The sequence below is a fragment of the Hyalella azteca genome, unplaced genomic scaffold, assembly GCF_000764305.2.
Source record: "Hyalella azteca isolate HAZT.00-mixed unplaced genomic scaffold, Hazt_2.0.2 contig15770, whole genome shotgun sequence".
In the NCBI taxonomy this organism is placed as follows: domain Eukaryota; kingdom Metazoa; phylum Arthropoda; class Malacostraca; order Amphipoda; family Hyalellidae; genus Hyalella; species Hyalella azteca.
Genome location: NW_025945609.1, coordinates 41,260 through 61,642, shown reverse-complemented (window position 1 = coordinate 61,642; position 20,383 = coordinate 41,260). Strand labels below are relative to the sequence as shown.

Genomic DNA, 20,383 nt, shown 5'->3' with positions numbered 1-20,383 from the left:
AGATGCCATTCGATAGCCCTCGCAAAGAGCTATAAAATGAGCCTAAACTTGTTTATGAAATGTTTCATCGTAAGAAGTTATTAACAAAAAATGCTCAAAACCGTCCCGAGTAGCCCCGGTTGACGGTACATAAAAGTTGCACACAGGTGTTGGCTTCAAAACGTGATTGACGGAACTTGCGTACCATCAAACGGGTTAATAAGGGATGGGTGGGGTAATAAGGGATGGGTGGGGTAATAAGGGACAGTTTTCTGACATTTCGTAGAAATGTTGATGCAGCTAAACTAATTAAAATAGTGCAAAACAAAAATTAGTGGTATGAAGTTCTAAATTTTTCCTATCTATGCAGCATATAGCAAGTTAAGAAATCATGCATTTACTGCCTCTAAAAAATCATTGAAATAATGTGAAAAGTGAGATTTTGGAGAAGTACTTTTGCTAAGGTCTGTAGCAAAAAAAATATTCACCATATTAAGAAATTTCACTTATGTCAAAGTTGCACACAGGTGTTGGCTTGACAATTTTATCATCAGAATTGGCATATATCATTTCAGAGAGAAATGGTGGCCATTTCTGCATGATGGGGGAATAAGGGACACCACTAAAAACACATTTACAGTAGAGCCTTGGTAAGCAAATGCTCCAGTTAATAAAATAATCAATTAACAACAAAGCCTTCTGATTAGATTTATCTCACTCAGCAAAAAAATTTCACTTGACAAAAAAGTAGTGCATCATCGGTCATCACCAAACTGTGCATAGAATGTCATAGATAAAATTGTTCACCAGGCAACATAGAATAAAAATTAATTAACCTAAATTATGATTTTTTTATCCCAATAAATGTGATGGTCGTCACTAAAATATTCCTTTGTGTTTTAGGTATGTATTTTACAAACTTTTTTTGTTATAGTAAATTTACTTGACCCATTTGAAATGGTGTGAAATTACAGGCATCCTGTAAGTGCAAAGATACAGAAGAACTGCTATATGGCTTCATATAGCTGCTGATATGAAGCTTGCAGTGGACAAGGTTGTTGTAACTGTTGAATGGCATGTTCATGGATATGGTAATATCACATCAATAATACAGTAATGTATGGATATAGTAATATATCAATAAAGGAAAAATGAGTTAAAATCACAGAAAATGCCTTTTATCCTACATCTACATGACTACATCATCTACAAAGGAAGAGGGCTTGAGAGTACTGTCAGTATAATGGATGAGTACACTTTGCATGCTTCAAATGTTTTAAAAATGAGTTTTATTTCAAGTGTTCTGGATTACCCCATTCCCAGGTGTAATTCAGGAACCCTTTGGCACCTTACTAATAGCATATGAAATTTTTTTAGAGAAGCCATAGAATAGCCATCGCAAAGAGCTTTGAAGTGAGCCCAAACTTGTTTATGAAATGTTTCATGATAAGAATTCATTAACAAGAAATGCTCTAAACCATCCCTTATTATCCTGTTTGATGGTACCTACTTGCATTCAGTGCCATTCTGTCTTACAGTGTTTTTCTAAATTACAACTTACGTCACTTGTGACTTTTTCTTGTACAAAATTATGACACTTTGTGAGCACAATATTCATTATTGAATTGGCTTCAAAAAGGTTTATGGTATATTTTACTATGTTAATTATCCATTGACTTGTTTTTTTTATTAACTACCTATTTGTACAACCTTTTCAGATATAAATTACTCATTAAATGGGATACTGATCAATCATCACAATTATTTTTAACTTGACTGCCTCCACTGCACTCTGCAAAATGGCAGCAGACAAACCTGTTATTGGGCTAAAAGCCAGCATGGATGACTGCATTCGGGCTCTGATGGTCCTCAGCGATGGTGCAGAGAAGCGTAAGTGGAAACTAGGAAATTTCTTTTACTTCTGTAATTAACTTCTTTCTGTTCTTTTGTTTTTTCTTCCTTTATAGATCTTAAAAATTGATTTGTTTAACCCTTTAGCGGGCAAGACTTGAAATATCCAGAAATTAAAATTTCAGAAACCATTTCAAGAAAGTAAGAAGTAGTATACAATATATTTATTTATATGAATTTTTGCAAATTTTGCCTATTGAAGGTTTAAATCTCGCTTAAAGAATTCAATAAAAGCGATCAGTACACAAAATTTTTCTTTATAAGTAAAATTCAGTTTATGCAAATGAAAAATTAGAAACATAAAAATTTAATTTAGTTAAATTTAATCAAGTTGCCAAAATAAATAAATATATATATTGATACTTCCAAATTTTGAAGAAAATGCGGAAAGAGCGTCAGTTCCATTGTCCGAGTCAAAACCTTCATTTAAATGCTCATATTTCAATTTGTGGACTTTGCAGCTGGTGATGCTATAGATAGAACGATGGTCAGATAATTAGGGATTGACTGAGGCATTATAAGGATGCCTCAAAAACAAACCGGAAGCCGTGGTGAGGCTTTTTGTGACGCAATTTCAAGTGATCATATATGGTAACACACCCGTGAAAGGGTTAACCACCCAAGATTCCTGGAGGTTGAATTTGAGCCTAATATTGTTTTAATTATTGTTTTAATGACAAATTAGAATTGAATTACAAATAGTACCTGGTATGCAGAAACTTGAAATGGATATTAATTAATCTTTTTTTTATCAGTGAATTTATTCGGCAAAGGCAATTGAAAACAAAAATTGTATTAATTTCAATTGTAATAAAAGTTTTTACACTATTGCCAACATTGAATGTGTAATTTCAGAGTTCCTGGAGTTTGTGGAGCAGCTGGAGGTTTGGCTCACAGATAGATCCCAGCACAAGGCAGAACTAACCAGACTTCAACAAGAATATATGAAGTCCCAGGCTGAAGTCACCAGACTGGAGAAGCTGCTTAAGAATGCTCAGCATATGTTTGGACTTGAAAGAGAGAAAAGAATTGCTTCTCAGCGTCAGGTTAATTCACTTAGTGCTTTCATCCTTTTCAGAAGATAATAATCCTTGTCTTGCTGCATGATTTTATAAAGTAACAATTGTACAAATTTTAGGTATTTTTATTCATACAGAAAGTCTGATGAGGGTTGAAAATAAAATTAATTAAAATAAAATAGGTGAGCATAGGGCATCCATGTATTTGCATCCATGTTGTTAGGTAAATGTAAAGAGAATTTGTTGAACAATAATAGGTCTTTTCTGCTTCTGTGTTTATGCGTTCACATTTATTTTGCCATTTTTTGCATAATACAGTAGTCCTTAAAAGATACAAGTTAATAGATTTAGGCCAGTCTTATGTTAAGCTATTACCTAGAAATATGATGTCCCGCCTATGTCAGAAATGAACCATTTGGCTGCCAAAATGTTTTCGTGTCCTTCCAACATATGACCATCTGACATCTGAGCTATTTCTCACATTTGGTCATTTAGAAAACATAACTTGTGTTAACTTAATCTCTACAACAAACCTTGAAATTAAACATATTTTTTTCTGCTGTGCACCTCACAGGTTCAACAGATTCACCAAATGATGGAAAGCTTCAAGGCAACAAGCCGCAAGAGCGGCGCCGCTGGATTTGCCGGCGAGGAGTCGCATGAACAGTTGCTATCACAGCTGTCGCTGACGCTGGAGCAAGGCAACACCTTGGGGGCCTTGTCTGCTCTTGACGGGCGTTATAGCAAAGCTGGTCTTGAGTCTCCAGCCGGCGTGCTGTCTACCATTGATGAGAATGGTGATACTTTAGGTGAGTGTTGGTGATGCAATAATTAACTAATACTAACAGCTTATGTGCATCTACAGTACCTTCTACATTTTATTGTGATGATTCATTATCAAACTTACAACTTTTTCTTAGTTAAGTCTGTAAACATTTCCCTCTAGACGCCGTGTCCGACATTGACTTGACTGAAGGGGACGACCTAGACACGTCATCCCTCTGTCTCCGCTCGGGCCACAGCTTCAACACGGACGCTAACGCCGCACCGGCGACGGCCAGGAAGCGCCGTAGCAGCGGCCGCAAGCGCGCTGCCGCTCCCAGCACTGACGATGACAACGGCAGAAAAAAACGCTCCAAGGAAACCTGTGTTAGTGTGCATTGCTCTCTTTTGTTGATTTCAAACAAGGTCATCTGGGTTCTAGATTATCTAGCAGAGCACACAAACTTTATTTAAAATTCATTGATGTTTCTAAGCCGTCATTACCCTGAGGAAATCTTGTTAATTAATTTATAATTCTTTTAAATAGTACTTTTTTAAGTCCAGTATTATAAATCGTCCTTACAATTGGAAGTTGATCAATGTTATCACATGTATGTGTTGTTAGTAGCAGTTAGTAAATTGGATGTTGGTGAATGCTACCCTCACATGTAGGCTGCGATTACCCTCGATGTAGGCTACATGTTACCCTCACATGTAGGCTGGGATTTACGGCATGATGTGCTTCCCACAGAAGTTTGATAGCCTGCTCTTGTGAGAATTAATGAATTACGTAGGTAACTAACTGCAACATTGTTGCAGTTAGTTAATAGTTAATACATTGTTAGTTAGTTAATAGGTAACTAACTGCAACATAGTTGCAGTTAGTTACCTACGTTAGTGAGTTCAACAGAGCAGGCAATTTCCGTTTGCTGATCAACATTTTGATTTTGGTTGGCAGGACAAGGAAGAAGGGGCTGGGGGGTTGTACCCCGACCTGCCCCCCGTGTACCCCCCGTCGGCGCCCCCCCTGCAGTCCGAAGAGTGGACCCTGGCACGCACCCCGGCTGCTCTGAAGAGACATGCCCCGCCCCCTCCTGCCAACCCTCAGGCCTGTGGTCCTCTTCTAGTCTTGCCTTCTTGATTCTTTTTACTTTTGTCTAATTGGTCCAAGAAACAAACTTTTGACATATCTTTAATGGAAAATTTTATTGAAAGTTGTCTCTAATTGTACACAAGAAACTATTGCCATGTTAAATATAACAAAGGTGTGTGTTTATGTTAAGACTACCGTACACATAGAGTTAATAGTACACTGTCTTTGTCTCGTTTATAGTAATATTCATCAACAAGCTTGACTTGCCATTATTAACAAATGTAAGGAAAGTTTATGGACGATGTTTCCATGATTTTGTCAGAGCTTGTTTGAGTTTTAAAAAGGAGCAAATATGACTAGAAGCAACTAACCTCATGGCTCTTTTTATAACCTCGACTTTAAATGCCTTCATTTTATCAGACAAGTTTAGGGTAGTGGATGTAATAGAATAAATGCATGCAGATGGAATAAAGAAAACATTGTTTATATGAATTGACAATGAGGAATGATGAATTTCTCGCATTTTATATATATGCTCATTGCAAGAACTCTACTAAACTTAAATTAAACCTTGTATACCTAGTCCATATCAAATTTTTTTTAATTAATTGAACTTATCTCACTTAACATTTGGATATCTGTGGGTATTTTCAATTCAAGCTCATATTTGATCGTATTTTGGCTGTTAAATAAGAGTAAAAGCCTTGCATTTGTTGAGTTGCTCTTTACTCCCTGCTGATGTAGCGTTGTCATTGAGTTGTTGTGTGCAGGCCGTGACTCCCACCAACCAATACTCGACGCCTCCTCAAGGCTCTCCTCTGCTGCGGTCGCATCTCTCCGCCTCACGTGTCCAGCGACCTCACTGCTTCACTACCAAGATGATGTACATGTCAGAGTACTGCCAGCCTTGTGGCAAGAGGTGTGTTGTGCTATGTGTGCTGCAGTACATGTGTTTCTCATCATACCAAGATGATGTACATGTTCCAGACTGATGAAATCGCAGTAGCTGATGTAAATTCCAGGGCTGTAGGAGTCAATCGGAAGATTCTCTTGCTACTCTGATGGTTTTTAGTTCGCTTGTCCGTCTCCCTTTAATTCAGATATAAACGAGTAATGAGCTTTACATGTCCGTAAAGTTTTGAAGCTGTTGTGTGTTGTTGAAGAGTTCGCCACTCCGTCAGCCAAGTACTTTGCTTCATTTCAAACTAAACACACCATTCACAAAGAATGGGCAGCTACGTGTACTTGAGAGAAATCTGATAGTACAGCCCTGCTTGCTCTACAAATGGTCGTTAGATTGAAGAAAGTCCCATGAAGTTGGATCAGAATTCAAGTTCCGGTCATCGTGACCTGTTAGCTTCATTCATACCAATAATGATTTCATCAGTGTTAATTTTTGCTTACCGTTGATAAATATTAATTTTTTTGTCTAATAAAAATCCAAGCAGTGCTCGGTAGTACCTAATTAATCTGCAAACATTTTATTTTTGTATTTTGTGACAAGACTTTTCCATTCTTTGAAACTTCTATAAAATCTTGAATAACTTTTAGTTTCAAGGAGGTCGTGTCAGTTAAAGCTAATAACGCTTTCTGCCGCGGCAGGATCACTCTTCTTCTGCTCATATTCTAATAATGCTTTCTGCCGCGGCAGGATCATTCTTCTGCTCATATTCTAATAACGCTTTCTGCCGCGGCAGGATCATTCTTCTGCTCATATTCTAATAACGCTTGATGCCGCGGCAGGATCATTCTTCTGCTCATGTTCTAATAACGCTTGATGCCTCGCTAGGATCAAGTTCGGGAAGCAGGTGCTGAAGTGCCGCGACTGCCGCGCGGTGTGCCACCTCGACTGCCGCTCTGCTGTACCCCTGCCCTGTGTGCCTGCTGCGTCGACGCCAGGCTCCAAGCAGTGCTCGGTACCTAATTAATATGCATGCTCCGTATTGTATGTTGTGACAAGACTTGTCCATTCTTGAAACTTTTATAAAGCTTGTCTTTTAATCAAAAAAAGGTTTATGACGACCGATCTCACTTTTATTGATTAATGTGAAAGTTTCTCAGTCATTACTTTCAGTCAGCTTGCGGATTGACTTTTAAGTGAAAGTAGAAAATTGGCATTTCTAGGTTTTTGTGTTAGATTTACAGTTGCATTCTCTTAGCCTTAGGAAAAATTGCACGTAACTTTGGAGGCTAGAGGTGACCCTAACTTCCAGTTCCTATGCCTGAAATTGGCAATATTGATGTTGAACCCCGTAAATACCGTCTTTCCTGGCAAACATCTTAACTCCATTTAATTGCGCTAATTAAAATTTGTGCTGCAATCGTTAAGATCAAGTCATTAAGTTTTTAGCAATCAAGTATAGTTTAGTTTTAATCAATTTTATTATCCTAATTCGGCCATCACTGTGTCAATATTTGACCAGGGGAGCATTGCTGACTACACGCCGGCCGTGGCGCCGATGGTGCCTGCGCTGGTGGTGCATTGCACTATGGAGATCGAGCGGAGGGGCTTCACTGAGCTGGGCCTCTACAGGGTCTCTGTGCTCGAGAGAGACGTCAAAAGCCTCAAGGTAATACACAGTTGCAAATTTTACTGATCACTGAACGTCTCGTTCGGCATATGACGTTTAGTTGTTGTAATTTCAGAGAGCAAAATGGCATTTTCAGTCGAACATTGCACTTTTTGCCGAGTTCATTGTATTTATTATTCATTGATGTGTCTTCTATATCATGGATAGTATAAAGTAGACTATCTTGCTACTGTTTTGGACTGAAATTTAGACATGGGTTTAAGGATAGGTATTATATGTAGGTACTTACTGATTGGGCATTAATTCCCTCCACTCTTACATGAACGGACAAATCTGTGGTGTGTCAAGGCCGTGATGAAGCCAATCATTACATAACAACTGAGAGTTCTCTCGACGTTTGAAATGACAGGAAAAGTTTCTGCGGGGTAAAGGCTTCCCGTGCCTGACAAACATGGACGTGCACGTGATGTGCAACGCCGTGAAGGACTTCCTTCGCTGCCTCAAGGAGCCGCTCATCACGCACAGCCTGTGGCACCAGTTCGTGGCGGGCGCCAACAAGCGCGAGGAGGCAGACTGCGAGGCTGCGCTCTACCAGTGCATCTCTGAGCTGCCTCAGCCCAACAGGGATACGCTCGCTTGGATGATCCTGCACTTGCAGCGGTTTGTATTGTTGGGAAAAATCAGCGTGACTGGTAATATCAAAAAACTAGTTTGTATCAGTGCCATTATGCTCGCTACATCTCTCTTATTACTGACTGGGTAAGAATCTTGCAAGGAATTGTCATTAAATAAAGTAATGATTCTGTTTGCAGACAAAGTTTATTGAAAATTAGGCACAGCGGGACTGGAATCTAACAATGCCATTATGTTGAAAATTTCTCAGTATACATAATAGATTTGCCATTAAGGATTCCAAATTTCGCTACATTTGCTCTGGCATTTTTTCTGTATTGAGTGTGAAAAACTGAGATTTACCACTAAACAATTAGCTATTGAACAATAGCTTAAGACTTTCTCTAATGAAGTTATTGTTTGCTTCCATTCTGTTGATGACTTGATGTGTAAACTGAAAACATTCCTGTTTAAATTGTAAGAATTTTATTTTCTTAAACGAAAACCCTCCAATTTCTTATCAGTGGAAAAGCAGAGAATTGATTGAATGTTGCTACTGTAACATTTTTGGGGCGTGCAATTTATCAAAATTGGACTCGTGTAAAAAATGTAATTTTCCCTATTTGATGCCTAAAACTGGCTGTTTATTCGCAGTGTGAGTGAAGCTAAGGAGTGCATGATGCCAGTCGGCAATCTGGCGAAGGTGTTCGGGCCAACGCTGGTGGGCTACTCGGTGTCAGACCCTGAGCCTCAAATGCTCCTCCAGCAGACCACAGACCAGCAGAATGTAAGCTTCAACGTGTGTCAAGTGTTCTTATTAGTAAAGTAATCCGCGTATTACTCTTGAGCTACATTACTCTAGCCATCACTATTGTTGCTATGATGAACTTATTTCTTTTGTCACGCATAAAGTTCTCAATAGTTTCTACCTTTTAGTTTCTTGTAATGCCACTTAAATCGTGTTTTTTTATCATTAGAATTATTGCAAGGTGCTTAATATTTTGCTCGTTCGGTGCTGTGTAGAACAACTTTTTAATTTTTTCTCAGACTCTCATCTTTATTGCATTTAATTGTAAGGAAAACGAGGCAATTCTCTTCGTTCTGGAACTCATCCCGGCTTGTGTTCCTTACACATCTGAACAGTTTTGAGTGCGTAGGCACGTACGGCGTGAAAAATTTTCTCATAAAATTTTATTGTTGTCTAAAAGGTTACACTTCAGAAACTTTTACACGTTGAAGTTAATTTTACTTTCAATTTCATTGCTGTCTGTGAAAAGTCTGTTTTTTTTTTCATTTGATAATTAACTCCTCATTCGGTAAGATCGGGTTTGTTTGTCAGCTCAATGAATCTTGGATGTGTGCAGGTGATGAACAAGCTGCTGCAGATCAGCAGCGATTACTGGGATACGTTCATCAATGTCAACGATGAGAATATGTTCAGCAGCAACACGAATATCGTCGACTTTGGTCACCTCATCACGCCTGACAACGGGCGTTCCAGCCGTAGGAAGAGCCTCCTCACTCGCACCCCTCTTACCAGAGGCATATCTGCTCAGTAAAACACTGTATACAACCTTTGCTTAGTAACAATCAGTGAAGTATTCTTAACAGCAGCGCAGACTTATAGTTCAACTGGAGAAATTCAGCTAATTGAACGTGTTAGATTTAAGTTTTACTTTGGAGATTATCTGAATTCGGTAGAATAGTTCAGTTGAGTTGTAGGGTCATTGCTGCCCTATATCAGTCATGAACAGTTGTGGTTATCGTGTGCCGTATTTTCAACAAGTTACTAATTTGCCGTTGATAATCTTTTTGTTATTGTAATTTTTGCACTGGTTATTAATAAATAAAGATGTGGATGAAATCTGCATTAGATAACGGGATCTGGACATCCAGCTTATGGGAACGATGTAGGACTGGCATTCTAGTGTAATTGACTATCACATTTTAATTTCCTTGTTCTAGATTAAGTTTGTTTTCTTAGCAGACAAATTTTTAGAAGGCACTTTAAGACATACCCTAGGCTGCACATCTCTCCCTTCAGTTATGGCTGTAGCTCTGACTCGGCTGTGCCCTATTCGGTCGCGTAATAATCTGAGCTTATTGCGGAATTGAACAAACTTCAAGATAAAGTTAATGTGCGTTTGCATATTCTCAAGAATACACAGTTTTTCCCGCGATTAATAAACCAAAATAATGATTATTTTATTGCAAATCTTTTGTTACGCTCATGCACTTGCAATAGAAGTTCTCACGCTAGGAATATAATTTTAATGCTGACCAATAAAACGTGAAACGTGTAGCTACTCTTACTTTTTGTTAAGGTACTTAACAGATTAATGACTGAAGACTATGTTGAGCCTGAGGCCATTATTCTTCTTTTTCCTCTCATTTCGTGTTATATTGTGAGGTTTTATTCAAAGCTACGCATTCGTTCAGTTTTTTGTTTAGTATTGTCAGCGATATACTCTTCGTGGCTTTTTAAGTAAATGGAGAAATGAGCCACTTGAGCTGCGAGGCATTGAAATATATTGCTATTGAATACATTATACAAACCTGCACAATAATGGATGATTTCTCTCCATTTCTCTGATTCTCTGGATGACTGCTGCGTGCTGATGACAGAGACCGCTGCGTGCTGATGACAGAGACTGCTGCGTGCTGACGACAGAGACCGCTGCGTGCTGATGACAGAGACTGCTGCGTGCTGATGACAGAGACTGCTGCGTGCTGATGACAGAGACTGCTGCATGCTGATGACGGATTAACAAGACTGATGATAAATGCGTCACATTTATGTGCTAAGAAATTTTCAGCTAGACATAGCACTGATAAAATACGTGCAAGTTTGTCTTTGCATTTTTCGCCCACTCCCACGAAATGAATAAAATTGTATGTTCTATCCCAAAATATGCTTGCATCACCTTTCTGGAGTTGGACTTTAATTCCGCTTCACCACTATAACGATTTAAATTATTATGCGTGTTTTTAAGATAATAATCATGAAGGGCCAATAATATTGCCAATTATAAGGCACAAAAATGCACGTTTGGCTTTATAGTTCTCGCCGCTTTTGGTTGATTTTTTCGTCATTATTGATTCATAAATTGTGACCGCGTTTCAACACTTCTACATTTGTGATTTTCTGGTAATAATTAAATGGCCGTCGCTTCAGATACCCTTCAATACTTTTAACGAATTTCACGGCAAATTGAAGACTTGATATCTAAGCTTGGTTGACTGACATAAATTAGACCCAGTATTTAATAAGTCCTGTGAAATTGTGACCCGCACGACGAGCTGCAGAAGCGAAGCAAAGATCTACCTAGTACCTACCGCAAACTTCAGGCTCGTCGAGCGACCTCCACGCCGACCTTCCTCAAAACTTTAATTTGCTGCTACATTAAAATATCGATCGTTCGAGACATGCGTGGAAATTTTACCAAGAGCTTCAGCATATTAATGATTTTTCCGTCCGTTTTCTATAACTTATCGTTAGAGTGATCACGATGGAAGACTTCTTAAAAATGACGGCAGTGTAGGGAGCCGTTATCATGTCACTACACTCACACTAACACTAGGAGCATACACTCACACTAACACTTGGAGCATACACTCACAATAACACTAGGAGCATACACTCACACTAACACTTGGAGCATGCACTCACAATAACACTTGGAGCATACACTCACACTAACTGATGCTACTGTAGCACACTTGCTCTCGCGCTAATTTTGCCCTCAGATTTCACTTTGATATTTTTGGTACTAGGTGCAAAAAGTAAGATAATTTCACACGTTTCTTTTAATTATATTAGATAGTTACTCAAAATTTGTGCCCAAATTACGCTCTTATAACTAAAATGGCGAACATTTGCAGGTTTCGAGAATTCTACCAACTAGATAAGATTTCAGACAATTATTTATACTATTTTATACTTGTCAAGTTATCCATTTTAAGACAGGGTTTTAAGAAGTTACCAAGGTTTTGAACAATTCTCTTTAGTTCACATGGCGGGGCAAGTTCTCTAGTGAACGAGCTCGCAATTTTCTAGTGTCACTACGTCACAAAAAAATAAGTCGCACTCCGGCGTCATGTAATTTCTGCAATAAAAATCAAACCACACAAATTAGATTGAAGTTCTTCATGATAGAACATAAAATGCTGCACCGAAATAGAGACGTTTGTGGATCTGGTCGAAAACTAGGCGGCGACTAGCACGATGACGTGTAGTAACAACTTGCTGCCACTAGCACGATGACGTGTAGTTACAACTTGCTGCCACTAGCACGATGACGTGTAGCTACAACTTGCTGCCACTAGCACGATGACGTGTAGTTACAACTTGCTGCCACTAGCACGATGACGTGTAGTTACAACTTGCTGCCACTAGCACGATGACATGTAGCTACAACTTGCTGCCACTAGCACGGTGTAGCTACAACTTGCTGTCAGTAGCCCGAGACACGTGTACGTGATCACAGACTTACGATCAAGTATAACTAATGTCTCCGTGGCCGATGGATCAGCCTACATCCCAAGCTCCAATTTCTAAACAAAAAGGTGCACGGTTATAAAACGCTCTTTAAATAGATCGGCCGGGGAGAAAAAAAATCCGGGGACGACCAATTTAGGCGTATTCAACAGTTTTAATTTCAAATCAATTGATATCGGGTTAACTTGCAGGTTACTTGGTGCTGCATTAGCTGGCAGATTAATTGGTACCAAGTTAGCTTGCAGGTTGATTGGTAGCAAGTACCAACCGTGAAATGGGCGGAGTTCGCTTAAAACTTTAAAACAATTATATTAATTTCATAAATGTGAACAGATAATTTCAGAGCATTAAGACAACAAATGCATCTCAAAAGACCAACACTGTACAGCGCTTCTCGAGTTCACCAAAGAACCTAAAAGCTCATACAACCTGAAAGTACGATCGTTTTAGAACAAGTTCATTACTAATTAATGAATTTTTAATCTCAGTTAATCGAGCAGACTTTGACCATCATGTTGGGATCGGAATGTTTTCACTGTGTCATTAAATACATAGAATCAATGAAAATTCAATGATTTTGTGAGTCAAAGTGTCAGTCTTTTGCGATGTAGGAGTTTGTAGCAAGCAACAAACGGCTATTTTAATCCTCAATTGTATGCTCATGCATACAAATTAGTTTCATTATTTTCATGCAAGTGGTTATTTTGCAAGGGAGTTTCACTGAGCAAAAAACTGCTTCTTCGCAGACTTCAAACAAGCGCAGCGGTATATGCACTCGATGTCTTGTGCTAATGGTTCTATCAATCTTGGGTCTCATCAATTTCAAGTTCATTTATGCTGCTATTAGCTCCATTACACAACGAAGTAGCCTGCATGGGGCCGCATCTCGCAGTTTCTCGGCCGTCGTCTGCCATTTGCTTCTTGCTTTCCTGCATGACCACTTCGCTGCGACTGCCGTGGTCGATGGAGTAAATGATCTGCTGGCGGTTGGTGACGCTGTGCACGAGAGGCGTAGCACGGATACTCGCGCCGTACTCTTTACTCTGAAGGTAGCACTGTACGAACAATCTGTTCGTTTCGTGAACCAAAGGATGCTCAGCGTATTCAGATATCTGCAAGAAACACCTCTATAAGCGTCAATTTCTTTTTTGACTTTTTTTTTTATATTTTTAATTATAAACTTGAAAATTACATGGTGTCTTCTCAAATATTCAAATATAATTTCAAAATATCAGTCAACAATGAGCGCGATTCTGAGTTTGATATCTTTTCATTAACTTTCAACGTCTTAACTTCGTTAAGCTTCCGTCTATTGATGTTAATCTCAGTTAACAAATCTTTGAATACTGAGAGCTCAATAGATGACGATTGTAACAGTAGTAAGCTTCCAAGCCTCAGTTATCGACGTCTGCGTGGGGACCTCATTGAAGCATACAAGTATACTCATGACTTATACAAGGTCCCAGAAGGATTACTAGAATTTGAAACAAGAACCAACACCAGGGGCCACGGCTATAAACTAAAAAAACAGCGTTGGAACACATCCATGCTACAACATTTCTCCTCGCTTCGAGTCACCGACATGTGGAACAGCCTCCCTGATAGCATCGTTGACGCTCCGAGTATGAACATCTTCAAAAAAACAGACTAGACGAAGCTATGCAGGAGCATATGTTCAGTCTTAAAATGCCTAGCAAATTACGGAGCAGGCAATAAGTCCAGCAGCTATCTCAATCAATCGTCAGCTATGGAAAGATCGGGTTCCAAAGGCCGGATCCCTTGTGAATCAAGTCACGAAAAGTTCAAGAATCGGCAACAGGCCATGGGCCTATTTCTTCAACGCAGTTACTTCTATTCTATTCTATAGTAGAGAATGAGTTAGAGTTGTGAATAACCACGAGTTATGACAGCATCGTGACCCACGTTCATCCAGCGGCAGTCATTAAGCTCCTGCGTGCACATGGTGATGTGTGTGGAGGTTGGTCGCATGAGCACCACGAAGTACAAGTCACAGCAGCCGAAGGCCGCCTTGTGCATGTGGCGCGTCGCCACCACCGACACCAACTCCGCCCTCACGCCCGTCTCCTCCAACACCTCCCGCGCTGCCGCCTCGCTTAGGTCTTCTCCTGAACAATAATAATTGCATATTCACAGTTTATTAGGCCGTACGCCGATTCTTAACATCGCAGAACATTCACAGCTAATTGCGGTCTCAAACACGCAACTCACTGCCTCTATTTTGCTTTGCCTAACCGCCCGGCCTCCTCGCCGATTCTGACCAGAAACTGGCGCACAGAGCTTGGATCGAACCCGCACCTCCCAGCTACAATCTTGGTACTCTGAACTGATACCACTAGTTACCGTATATCGCTCTGAACATGGGTATAGGGTAGCTCTTAAGGGACCCGGCATTAGTTGAAGTATATAAGGTGAAGAAATGTTCAGGCATCAAGCACTACGAACCAGAACTTTCTATGGGACAAAAATTGATCAGAATTGGAAATGGTTTATCCCTACGTGATCAACTCTTGAGTTCAGTCCACAACATCGGGCCTGCTCTACCAAATACGAGTTCGAGGTACATTCATGTAACAGGATTCAAATACTGAATTCCAGACATAGATTTGGTATGAGTGATAAATTAACTCACATGGGAAGACTATATTCAAATCTGGAATCAAATATCTAAGAATCACATACTTAATGACATTAAGCTATGCTATTTTATTTGGCGTGCCATGTTTAACTGAATTGTGTACAAATGTATCATGGGGATAATTAACTATGACCATATTTTGAGTTTGCTCATCTAAACAGGTACAAACTCGAATAAAGTTCTAGTGACACCCCCCTCATTACTTTTTGTGACGTTCATAGAACGAAGACATTGCGTTTTTGGAGGATGTGGAGAAAAAATACAAGTACATGTGCTGGCCCAGAGCTACTAAGGCTCTAACAGAATAACCTTAAACAAACATGATATAAGATTACTAGTAAGAAGATGAAATTTGTTTTAAAATTCCAGAAATAAAAGCTATTCAATTTCTAAATTACAGTAAGATTGAAACACAAAGCTATTCTTAACCATTGCATTGATCTACTTCAAAGCTGATACCTTATCTTAACGCCATATTATTTGTCCAAATGCACTGAAAATTACAAACATTATAATTTTCATTCAAGCATGGACCAATAAAACGAGTTATAATAGAGATGAATTCTTACTAATCTCATGTGGAATTAGGGCAAAAATTACATCATAGCTATGCAGCTGATATCAGAAGTGTTTGGTAAAGTCCTAATTATAAACTTCTCATAACCAGGCACCAGCTTTTGAAAAGCTCTCATGACAGAAACACTCTTGAAATAAGGAGGATATCGTGAAGCACAGACCTCGCTCGACATAGCCACCAGGGAGCTTCCAGTGCGGTCGCTGACAGTACTTATCCTCGACGACAAGCAGCTGACCCGAGTCCTCCCTCACCACCATGGCCCCGACCCCCACCACCGTGTGTGCATATCTGCATCAACAGACACCTTGTTAGTGGTCATTATTTTCTCCTTCTCTTAGCTGCCCTATGACTATATTCAATATCTTTAACAACAATAATAATAATGGCATCCATGATACTTGACTAATGTGCTTATATGACCCCAACTTGTGTAGTTAGAAAAAATATAACCCAGTACTCACTGCAGTGAGTGACAGAGAGCGCATTTTTTCGTCAACAAACACTTGAGGTTAAGGACAGACGGACAGACTGACAGACAGACATGGCGAGCACAATAGTGCATTTTTCCATAAATGAGAAAATGTGCTAAAAAGTGAAAACATTTACTCTAGAAAAATGGCAAAGAAACAGGCAGGCAATTGCGGTGTTTTTGGCCTATTTAAATCAGCAGAAATAGACACAAGAAGCATAATTGTAATTTATTATATTTATAAATTCATACACAATAGCAAATGAGTATCAATTCTTTCAAAGTACAAGACTACACATTTAATGGAGCATCACAATTCAGTGAGTGGACATATACCGTAGTTACAAACAAACTACTACTTTTTGATGCTTGAATAAAATTGAAGAAAAAATTATAGGATATATTTTCCTGCAACTTATTGTTAAGGTTCTGAATATTGTAGTGGCCAAAGGCAATAGTTGAATTTTTCATGGTCAATACAGCAAAAAAGTCAAAATAGTGATATATATATATATACTGTATTAATTTTTCAAACAAAGCAGGGAAACTGTTTGGTTGCTATGTAATGCAATAGCATGCACATAAAACTTTTATTGAAAAGATGAGATAAGGTTAAGGAGGCATACTGATAGACATCATTTGTAAAAATCCTGTATTCATAAGAACGAGGTAATGGTATCCTGATGCTGGGAGTTTCATGATAATTTTTGCTAGAGGTGTGACATACAAGATCTTATAATACAAGCATATTATTAGTTGAACACAAATCACTTCCACTATTTATGAGGCATTCATAACAAGCTGCCCATTTACATACAACTCACATGTGGCACTGGATATAAAATTGATTCCATAGCATGCAATTCCATAAATTGCCTGTTTTTTCTTTATGCCTCAAGTCTTGCTTTCTAAAATTATAATAAATTTCTTTCAAATAGATTCTATTTTCATATTGTCATCCAGAGATGAACTATAATATGAACATTCCCATGCTTGTCCCACAGAGAAGATAAATCTTGTCATAAAAAATATTTTTCAAGTTATTCTCATCCTTTGTTTCTGGTCAATCAGTGTGGTACACTTGAATGATAGGAGAGAAGTATGGTCAAACCTGGGTAGCGTGGAGGGTGCGTCTGTAGGCAACCACCGCACCATCACCACCTCACTGTCCTCGCCGTGGTGGAAGACAAACCCATGCTACAAAATATAATGTCGAAGCAGCATTGGTCAGCCATGTGTCTAGCAAAGGAGCCTGGGTGAACTGAAGAAATCAATGTCTTTATTAGTAAAAAAAAAACATTTCTAGACCCAGCAACTGAAGTTTTACATTTAAAACTTGTTAATATTTTAAGATTCATTTACCTAGTAATTTTATATGTTTTATGATAAAATTTTAAAAGCAACAATTAGTTATTGAAAGTAATGCTTTAAAACTTATAGGTTCAACTCTGTACAGAAACTAACAAAAAGTGATTTATTTGTTTAACGCTAGATATGCAACAAACTTTTTCCATGATTTTCTTCATTACGTAAGTTTGATTTTGACAGGTTTTCATGTCAGTAGATTCAATGTCATTGAATCAGTAGATTTTTCAGGATCTAGCTTTTCAGGATTTTTCAGTATCAAGGATCAATCTAAAATGCCTTCAAAACTACAGCATGATTCTCATGCTCGAGTGTTTCAGCTCTATAGGAGTTTCACAGGATACAGGTAGTTTCCCAAAAACCAAGTGTTACCCTTGTTTTTTGCCATAGGCCTTATTTCTAGGGGCAAAAATGCAGCCGAAACTCAAATATGACAAAATTCATTATTACAGTTTTCCAATGGACATTGTTGCAACAGGATCAAGTGCTTGCCAGGTTGTGGCACAAGATGATAGCAAAAAATTCATGTCCTACTTGCAACCTGAATCAAGTGATCATGTAAAATATATTTACAGATTGAAATAGTTCATAAAGTCTACATTACCACTCAAAGTCTTTGCTATGGCTAACAATTAGTTTTCAGCAAAACAGTTATTAATGAATATTTTCAATGGGAAAAATATGATGGATTTCTAGCCAGAAATGATTATCAGATTATTGCCCTTAAATTGAAATAAAATATTTCATTTCATATGACTTCAAGATGATTCATCAGTTCAGAAGATCATACACAGCAGTAAAATTTGAATGCACATAGAGAGTGATAGTAACAAATATTACTGAGCAGATACAATTATTGGCCAGGTAATTTCTCAATATTTGATTGGGAATTGCATACAAACTGAATTTTTCTAAAGTTATCAACTGATTATAAGCAGCTCAACCAATATAAAATATAGTAATGCCATCTCACACTGTTAGTTTTCCATCAAGTATCAATAAATAAAAACTGATGAAGGACTTTGCCTACCTTAGCTAAGACAGGCACCCAGTGAGTGTGGAGAAGGTGAATCTCAAACCATACACCTCGAACACCCTCTGCAGTCCAAGCTTCCAGAGAAGCTGGTTCATACAAAAAAAAGTTTAAAATAGCATTAAGAAAGAACAATATGCAAAATAATTTTCAATATCAGTTAACATATCTGCTGATGAGGCAGTGTACAAAGAGCACATCTCACCAGTAAGTGAAGGTTCAAAACTGACATCATCTCTATTCTCAAGTTGTGATGAAACAATCACTCCTCCATATCTATCACGCTTGCCCTGAAAATTGATACAAATTCAAAATTGTAGCACTAAAGAGAATTATGGCAGAATTTTCATATTAATTAGCAATTTTCCATAGATGGCTACAAATTCAATAATTCAACAAGAATTTTTATTTAATTCATGGGAATTTTGTTAAAGATTATTAAAACTCACAGTACAACTTGACATTACAAAGAATAAATGTTTGAACAAATTGAGCCAGAAATAAAGTTCCCTAAAAATTACAAACCTGGAAAAGACAACCTTCAGGATTGTTGAGGTGTGAAGTCATGCTACGATCAGTGGTAGAGACACAGTAAGCAGCAGCACTAGGTCTTTCTTCAAGGGCACCAAACATCTCTTTCCTCATTGGTTCTCTTATGGTTATGTTTTCCAGCACTGGTTTCTTAATAATAGATATAAGTGTGTCAAGAGGGTAATCTCTGCCATTGGGATAATGACGACAAGAACTTGGTAGACTCGACAGAATGGCTAAGTGAGCAGTGTTACGGTAATAAGAGCTCAATTGATGCAAGACAGAAATAAGGGATCCTAGTTTGCCTCTGTGTGTTTCAGTAACACTGAAGTTTGACCTTGAGATTGACCTCACGAGTCTTATCTCCAGTATTTTCATGAGGAATTAGTTAACAGGTTATCAGATATCATAGAATATTGATAGTTATATATAATAGAGTTTGGATTGAAATATCAGTCAATAAGTTTGCATTGAAAATAACAATCAATAAGTTTGTATTGAAATATCAATATTTTGCATATCAATAGTTTGCACTGAGTTATCAATCAAAAAGTTTGGATTACAATATCATTTACTTAACATTGCCCCTAGAGATAACATTCAGTCACTGTATTTAAGATCTGTTGTTTTAAATATTTTCACAATTAACTGAAAACAATAATAAATTAACTGAATTATACTACTACACCAAAGGGGCAGAGAAGTATACATGAGCTGAGGTATCTTCACACAACAGCTTGGACAAAAAAGAGAATTTCAGTCACAAGCTAACCTTAGAAAATAACAATAATAAAACTCTTCAACAGTTCAAGTACAGTACATAATCAGGAAATTAACATACAACAGTAAGTAACAATGTTGCTGGAAATCACTGTTCTTTTGGCCACTTAGGTCATCCATCAGTGTCTTCATTTCAATTTCCATACTTGATGTATCCTTCTGTTATATGTCATTTCAGAACAGATGTAATAATGAAATTCCATTCAAGGAAAGTTCAAATCATAAACTAAAATGCTGCCAAGGCAGCTCAATGTATCAAGTTAACTCTACAATAATGTTGGGTAAGTGATGCTTTTCTGGATAATTTACTCAACTTGACTCATAGCACTCCCAAGCACTCCAAAAGAGCTATGGGGTTTCCTGACCAAAAGATTATCAATGGATTTCCTATGAACTTATTTCAACAGAAATATTCATGGATTGTATCAACTGCACAATTAAAAAAAACTATATAACTCATAAACATAAATATTATAACTGTTCATGTATATATGCGCAATCAATTATAGAATATCCAAAAATGAACTTGATATTTAACAGGAAAAAAACTTGCGTGCTTGGTGGCTG

The 20,383-nt window shown here is 38.0% G+C and overlaps 2 protein-coding genes across 2 annotated transcripts; one reads left to right on the top strand and one right to left on the bottom strand.

Annotated features, from left to right (window-relative positions):
• The first annotated feature begins 1,696 nt into the window (after nt 1-1,696).
• On the top strand, nt 1,697-11,085 carry LOC108667764 (rac GTPase-activating protein 1). Its single transcript, XM_018154830.2, has 11 exons — nt 1,697-1,869; nt 2,746-2,936; nt 3,484-3,718; nt 3,856-4,058; nt 4,630-4,779; nt 5,535-5,683; nt 6,554-6,680; nt 7,188-7,334; nt 7,705-7,955; nt 8,562-8,694; nt 9,272-11,085. The coding sequence occupies exons 1-11, from the start codon at nt 1,779-1,781 to the stop codon at nt 9,464-9,466; spliced, it is 1,872 nt and encodes a 623-aa protein (XP_018010319.1). The 5' UTR covers nt 1,697-1,778; the 3' UTR covers nt 9,467-11,085.
• Nucleotides 11,086-11,699: 614 nt separating this feature from the next.
• Nucleotides 11,700-19,899, bottom strand: LOC108667763 (nudix hydrolase 7). The gene is made up of 7 exons (XM_018154829.2): nt 19,031-19,899; nt 18,711-18,795; nt 18,503-18,594; nt 17,219-17,304; nt 15,799-15,926; nt 14,329-14,531; nt 11,700-13,517 (listed from the first exon to the last, which is right to left on the bottom strand). The coding sequence occupies exons 1-7, from the start codon at nt 19,412-19,414 to the stop codon at nt 13,206-13,208; spliced, it is 1,290 nt and encodes a 429-aa protein (XP_018010318.1). The 5' UTR covers nt 19,415-19,899; the 3' UTR covers nt 11,700-13,205.
• Nucleotides 19,900-20,383: the final 484 nt, after the last annotated feature.

Bases quoted from the DNA above. Each gene is read 5' to 3' on its own strand.
- LOC108667764 (XM_018154830.2), top strand. From the start codon at position 1,779: ATGGCAGCAGACAAACCTGTTATTGGGCTAAAAGCCAGCATGGATGAC. The intron at 4,780-5,534 runs GCCTGTGGTCCT...TGTTGTGTGCAG, and splicing joins CCCCTCCTGCCAACCCTCAG to GCCGTGACTCCCACCAACCA. The intron at 8,695-9,271 runs GTAAGCTTCAAC...GGATGTGTGCAG, and splicing joins AGACCACAGACCAGCAGAAT to GTGATGAACAAGCTGCTGCA.
- LOC108667763 (XM_018154829.2), bottom strand. From the start codon at position 19,414: ATGAAAATACTGGAGATAAGACTCGTGAGGTCAATCTCAAGGTCAAAC. The intron at 18,796-19,030 runs GTTTGTAATTTT...ATCAATTTTCAG, and splicing joins CTGAAGGTTGTCTTTTCCAG to GGCAAGCGTGATAGATATGG. The intron at 14,532-15,798 runs GTCTGTGCTTCA...ATTATTGTTCAG, and splicing joins TGGTGGCTATGTCGAGCGAG to GAGAAGACCTAAGCGAGGCG.